Source organism: Cyprinodon variegatus, unplaced genomic scaffold, assembly GCF_000732505.1.
Source record: "Cyprinodon variegatus isolate N-32 unplaced genomic scaffold, C_variegatus-1.0 Scaffold2263, whole genome shotgun sequence".
NCBI lineage: Eukaryota > Metazoa > Chordata > Actinopteri > Cyprinodontiformes > Cyprinodontidae > Cyprinodon > Cyprinodon variegatus.
Genome location: NW_015152716.1, coordinates 30230 through 37738, shown reverse-complemented (window position 1 = coordinate 37738; position 7509 = coordinate 30230). Strand labels below are relative to the sequence as shown.

General features: G+C 33.7%; 1 protein-coding gene across 1 annotated transcript; it reads right to left on the bottom strand.

Moving 5' to 3' along the window:
* Positions 1-294: 294 nt before the first annotated feature.
* LOC107080733 lies at positions 295-7151 on the bottom strand (the record flags this gene model as incomplete). Its single annotated transcript, XM_015368939.1, has 5 exons — positions 7089-7151; positions 6637-6983; positions 6087-6189; positions 5801-5844; positions 295-362 (listed from the first exon to the last, which is right to left on the bottom strand). Coding segments are annotated over exons 1-5 (617 nt in total), but the record flags the coding sequence as incomplete, so codon positions are not given.
* Between the last annotated feature and the right edge of the window lie 358 nt (positions 7152-7509).

Genomic DNA, 7509 nt, shown 5'->3' with positions numbered 1-7509 from the left:
ACTCACAACGTAGGAAATTTAATGTTTATTTTGAGTTCCTTGAGGTTGACTAAACAATTGAAAATGTTTATAAAAGAATACAAAAAAAGTGGAAATAAAGCTACTTTGATACATTTGGAAATATTCAAATGACAAAGATTAAATACAGCTGAATAAGTTGGAATATTCACATTTCAAACTAATCAGAAGGAGATATTATCTATTTAAGTTCTAATACCAACAGGAAAAATGATACAAATGTAGCTTTAAAGCCTCACACCAGATTACACAATTACATTAGGGTTGTCCCTCTACCTTCTTGAGCCCCTGGCCCCACTAAGGCTTAAAGCAGCATAATGGAGATCATCTGCATGCTCGTAAACCTGGGAAGAAAACAAATAGCACAAATAAGATGTTAGATAATATATTCCTCCATTAGCATTCAACTGATTTTGGGAAATTTTCACCTATTTCACATACCCAAATGGAAAAGCGAATAGCTTAGGAACTGTAAGACGAAATTACACATGCAATACATTATTTGAAAGCTAACACCCTCTGGTTTCTGAATATATACATTAAAATTGGATGAGCAGAACACAGACCAAGCTGCATCAGTTCAAACATGACTCAAAGTTGTTTTATTCTCGAAATTGATAGGTTTTTTTTTAACAGCACTAATTTATTCTAAATCATGTCAACCACAAGTGCAGACAATTTCAGACCTCTAGCTACAACAGTTACAGAGCTGTGGGGTTTTGAACTTTTGGTGTCACCAGCATCTCCAAACCTCTCCAAATGTGCCTGGATTACTTTTTATCTTTGGACCCTTATGGACGAATGGAGCATTAACAATTTAAGATTGGATTTATAAAACTGCTTCTGGATGCCTTCAAGGTTATTTAGCTGTGACTGTCACGTTTATATTTTACATGCTGCTATATCTGTGTTTATTGTGCTTATGTGCTCGCTGTGTAAATAAAATTAACTTGGCTGTTGAATTGTGGAGAATCTAAGCTTTTCCAATGATGTCTAACATGTCTATATTGGTTAAAATTTTACCAGTAGAATTTTCCTCCATTTTGAGTTCTTCTCAATACTAAGCTTGAACAGCATGGAGCTGTGCATTACATGGTTTTAATGCACGACGCTGAGGTCACAGCACGTCGATGTGTAGCAGAGATGCGTTCCTCAGCAGAGTGCATTAAAACAACAAACAATGCACAGCTTTGAGTTGTTGAATCTGCTTATAACATGGTCCTGTTGCATTTCCTGTTCTTGTTTGCTCTCCTCCTCTTCTTATTTATCAAATGTTTTGTTTCGGCCAAAAAATATTACAATTTACCTCAAACTTCATGCTACCACTGTGCCTCGTATTCATCTGTTAAGTCAGCAGATCAGAAACGGCTGGTTGGAATGTTCAACGGTGAAAGATGAAGTGGAGGGATTTAACAATTATTTAATATGCTGAACATGGTGTCCATATGCACCAAAAAAGCACTGCAAGTAAGATTGGAAATCTCATGGACCATGGTGTAATTAAATAAATATATGTTTTTAAAATAAGACTTTGTATTTAACCTAGTTATTTTTTTTCAAGTAATGTTATTAATTGGCCAGATAATAAAGGAATTATATTTTTTCCTTTAAACACCTGTTATACCTAAAAATTTTCAGGAGAATCTCTGTATTGTCAGTGTCATTGTCATTGTAGTTCAAAACATTACATTGAATGAGATAGTGCCTTACTAATATTTGGTGAGTTTATTTTACTGATTGATGGATATATTATAGATATTTTATCTTATATTTCTAACTAGAAATCTGGGACAATGTTGTACTGGACTACAGAATCAAAGGGGTTTATTTTCAGCTCAGCACCAACTTGTGGGTGATGTGCTGTAGGGGATTTCTCAAGGGCTCTGTCTGTCTGGAAAATGCATGCGGTCCAAATGCAAACGCTGTTATCTTCCCTCAGCCTGTTATAATTTGTCAGAATTTCTTCATCAGTTAAAAAGAGATTTCAAAAAAGACTTACGATAGATTTATCATAGCTTTGTGCTGCACTTATCCTTTAATCTTTAATTACCCAACTCAGTTAACAGTAGTTCTTGTTGTTTTACCACTTCCTGAAATAGGCAGGGGTAGTGCTGTTTAGTGGAATTAAACTTAACCTTTGATTTAATCTAGGGTGACCAGATTTGGATATCTGAAGTTTCGACTGCTGGGCTGCTGACTGGACCGGACGTCAGCACAGAGCCATGAGCCGACCGCCCTCAGCTGGAGAAGGGGGGCTGGGGACCGGTAAGGCCATAGGTGCCCAGTCACAAGAACTGAAAGGAAGATCTAAATTTTTTTATTTTTTTCCTCTGGCTTATGAGTAGCTTAAAAACTTTGTTTTTGGGAGTTGAAGCCCATATCCTCTAACCATGATTTTAGTGGCAGTCCAGACCTTGTGAATTTACCTTAAGTTCCTACAGGAGCTTTGTGTCATTCCATCATCTCAGTAGTTTGCACTTCACTTGATCTTTTTTAAGCTGCTGTCATAATCACCCAAAAAATAATACATGACACTTTAAATGTATGACTATGACTCCATTAAAATGTTTTATGTTATTCTGATGCATTTATCTTTATTGCACATACTTTTTCTAAATTGGCCAGTGATTTTTGCAAACTATTTTGATCATTTCAGTGCATCCTAATTTTGTTCTTATACTTTCCAAATATCCAAATGTTCTTATACTTTATATTAAGTCTTTTGTTTGTGTTTTCTTTTTTTTAATTTAATGAAACAGAGTAATTGGCTTGGTCAGATTTACATTAGGGTTGATTTAAATAAAGTGTGAAAAGTTAAATTACTTCTAAAGTCAAACTGACAGGTGGAATTTTAACATCACCCTATGTTGCAGCATTCCATGAAAAAGAATTTGGTACTGATAGCTACAAAATCAATTAGTATGTTAGCCTAGTAAATACCTAATACTATTTTCATCATTTCAGTGCATCCTAATTTTACTCCAAATTTGAGTTATATTTTTAATCTGTTTCACTTTAAAACACTTTAACCTTTCTTTGTGTTTTACAACTACTGGTGTCTTCTTCCGCTTTATCTTGGACAGGGTCATGGGGGCTAGAGTCCCAAGCAGAAACCACCAGATCTCCCTCACTCCAGGCACCTCTTTCAGATCTGCTGGGGGAAGCCAGACGTGCTCCCACGTCAGTTCGGGGACATTGTCCCTCACGCATGTCCTGGGTCATTTACTTTGCCTCCTTCTGATGCCTGGAACACTTCCCGAAGGGGCTTCCAATTTTAAAACTAATATTTTAACGAAGTTGTATGGAATAAAGTTATATACTTTTATTGTGAAAACACCAGTTTCATTTTTTGAATTTTCTTAATTTTCCAAATGTTCTTATACTTTATATTAAGTGTTTTATTTGTGTTTCCTTTTTTTAATTTAATGAAACAAAGTAATTGGCTTGGTCAGGTTTACATTAGGGTTGATTTGAAAAATTTCATTAAGTGTGAAAAGTCAAAATACTTCTTAAGTCAAACTGACAGGTGGAATTTTAACATCACCTTATGCTGCAGCATACCATGAAAAATAATTTGGTACTGATAGCTACAAAATCAATTAGTATGTTAGCCTAGTAAATACCTAATACTTAGATAAAGGTAAGGTATTTTGTTATACTTTCCAAACAAACAGAAGTCTTATATACTATGGAAGACCACGGGTCCATTTCATGAAGCAGGTTTATTGAATACTCAAATGTTTTCTAAACCTAAAAATCTGTTTTCCTTTTCAAAAAGAGAGTTTAACAAACCTCCGTATCAGTCAACATAGTAACATTCTCCCCAGAGCTAACCTTTTCGGGCACAGGTATTGTTCATTAAACTCGGAGTGTCCTCTGTCTCCTTAGAGCCAATTAAGCTGTTTTATTTCGTGATTTAGTCAGATTTCTGTCATAGTCTTGTGTAGAAATAAAAACAAACAATAATAATAATAATAATAATAACAATAATAATAAGAAAAATTGACTGGGTCCGTTAAACACATACATTTTTAAAAAGAAACATCGATCTTATTAAAGAATGATTAAAGCAATTTTTTTTCGCATAGCATTAATAATGGAAAGGATTCTACCACTCAGTTTATAGGAAATTAGATTTGCTTTTGTTTTTTGTTTAATATGAGCAACATGCAGATCATGTTATTTTTATTTATGTATTTATTTTATCGTACATGAACTACTGAAATCATTTTTAGATTACACATGAATAGATCAATTCATGGAAGTACTTTAAGGTTAGAATTAGGATTAATTCAGGGATAACAACCTATTCAGCCTACTGTCACAAACCAAAACCATTCTATAGGACGGATACCTTCTAATAACACCATTTATTGGATGTTAAAATCCAAAGCAGCTGGAAACAGCCACTTAGTATTTACTGTGTAAAAGAAAACAGAATCAAACCGAAGAACCCCATGAGATGATGACCAGGTTTCATCTGTTAGAACAAAGTTTGTAGAATTCATCTTCACCTGCTTCCAGATGATTTCACCTAAATTGAATATATTGATCCTCTGCCATTCAAGAAATAAACCCGTAACGTTATCATGGTCACAAGAGGGTATGACAAGGCATTTTCATATTTATTACTTTTACTGAACATGTTCTCCGGATATCTGAAAAAAATAAATTTTACTTGTCAAAATAACCATTTAAAATAAATATTCTGGATGTTTAGAAATTAATTTAAGATCTCGATATTCCTGTTTTTACTGATCAACATTTTTATTATATTGACTATGAAGAAATGTATTTCAGATAGCATTAATATAAGTTCATTCAAGTCGATAAATGTCAAAACGGCTCTTAAAATGTGTAAACATGTCTAGGTATATTAAACTTTATTCTATTTTAACTAGAATAATTTCGTTTTTTGCTTTCTGAAATTCAGTTTCTACTACAAGAATGTCATTTAGAAAATATATTATTACAGTTCAGTCTAGGAATGTGATTTTGATCAAGAAGAATCATATCTTAGTGATCTGCAAATCTAAAAACAGAGAGGAGAGTTCTTCTAATAAATGCCCAAAGCAGACTTCCTCTCCTTTGCAGCTGTAGAGCTGTTTCTCTGTCTTTTAAACATTCTCCATTTTTATTTTCTTCATTAAAATCTCTTCTGGTGTGTTTCCTGTTGTCATGGTGACTTGTGGAATAAGGGCTCCACTGATAATGGCTTTTCATACTTGTTATGCACATGCTAACCTCTGAGTGGACCTACTTAGGGTTGATTAAACTAATTCATAGCAGCCATTCTGAAACCAAAAACTCAGCCTAGATCAATTTAGAGTTGCAGATTTGAATCTGATTTTGTTAAATGTGCTTTGTAAAACAGACCCCACATCTGACATTAAAAATAAGTAAATTACAAAAGTGCTTTTTTTTTTAGATAAATTGTTTTTAGATAAATCATTTTTTTTTGCTCTATTTTTTAGCCTTTAAAAAAATAGAGAAAAAAACCCATATTTATTCATTTAAATAATTTATTTTTTAGCATTTTAATTCTCAAATTTAGTTTGGATTATTAAAAATAAAAATGTATTCATTTCTGGGTATACAGTAACTTTTTTGGCTGTTGTTTTTTTTTTTATTTTTTTTTTACTGTAACTTATCTTCTACCCTGTTTATTTATGCTTGACTTTTCTATCCTCCTTAGTATTTACACTGCTTTATCTGTTGCATTCTAGTATTCTGAAAACCTGTGAAACATAATATTGAGAAATAAAGCACACAAAAAGCTCACGTTTGCCTGTAGAGAGGAGGCTGGTGAAGATCTCTGTGGAGGCTCTGTTGATACAAATACAATCAGCAAAAAACTTTTTGAGAAATATGACAGGCTGTTAATCTGATAATTCTTTTAACTTATTTAGCAAGTGGTGTTCAATAAAGATTTATCCACAATCTACAATGAAAAAGTCATTGAAGTTAGAATGTAAAAAATCTTAAAGCTGCAATTAAAAATGAACAAAGTCATGTCTAAATTATCATAATTTCTTAGATTATAAATCTAAATGATTGCCAAATTTTACCTTTGCAAGATTTCTTGTAAAGTATAATTGCCAGAAAAAATGCCAGCATAGTGACGAAGGCTAAAGTTCCACTTAAGACATACACCATGACAGATGTATTGAACTTTTCTGCAGAGAAACAGTGAAGAAAAAGATACAGTGATGACCACAACTATGTAAATTGTAAGACTATATTAAAAAATAATAATAATAACAATAATAAGTTACTCTTGTGGTCGAGCGTTATTCCCTTTCCAAAAAGAATGTGTCCACATAAGGCAACAGCACAGTGGTATGTCCCCGCATGTGATTCATTCATCCTCTCTATGGTATAGCTGTATACACAGCTATTTGTTTGCGTGGTTTTGTCTCTCTTACAGAGTTCATCAGTTGTGTCTTGGGTGTAAATTATTCTTGGAAGATGTTCTTCTGAGCTTTGGACCCAGTAAACACTGTATCCTTCATTACAGCTTCCAGTTTGAATTCTGCAGCCCAAAGACACAGAACCTTCTGATTGAATATCTTCAAATCCGAGCTGGGGAGTCCAAACACTCAGATCTGATTCCATTACATGAAGTATAATGCCCTCTAGAAATTTATACTCATATGAATGAATTCCTGTACAGTAGTAAGTAGCGGAGTCTGACATTTGTACATTCAAGATTTTCAAGTTATTTTTATCCGTGCCAGTTTCCAGGTCAAATCGTTGATCTTTCCAAAATTCACCTTTAAGTGAGCTATTTCTCTTATACTTATAAAACTCTGATATAAGCTTTGGTTTCTGCCCAAGAGTTTGCTTATACCAGTAGAAAATAACTCCATCAGATTCTTTATAGAGACACTTTAAAGTGATGTTCAAGCCAATGTTAACTGCTTTAAACTGCAAAGATGGCGATGGTCCTTGAACATCCAAGTAAGCTGAAAGAAAAAAGTAGAACAAAACTTTCTACTTAGATGGGGAGTTATTAAATATAAAAGAATGTACTGCAATACCAACAAATTACTACAAAAGACACAACTTACCTACGGTTTCCAAGATCAGATATGTCACTAAACAAATAAACCTGAGGGGAGTCATTTTGGTTAAATGCCTATGCTTCACTGATAAAATCTCTTATAGTGCTCTACTTTCCAGAGAAAAGGCAAAGTGTGACAAGCCAATCAGAACTGACTTTAAACCTCACATGTTCTGAATCTCTGTTCAGTATTCATGTCTAAAGGAGTGGGTAGGAAAAATAAGGAGAGAAATTTTTTTAAATTACTTTTGTGTTCTAGTGGTCTTTTGTGTTATTATTATTTTTAAGTAATTACACAAGAAATGGGATAAGGGAGACAGGGAGAGGACCTGAAGCAAAGGTCACCAGGCTGGGCCCAAACCCTATGCACATTGGTCTGTGCATGGATTGGCAAGGCACCACCATGCTCTGAAGGAGAGTATTTTTGG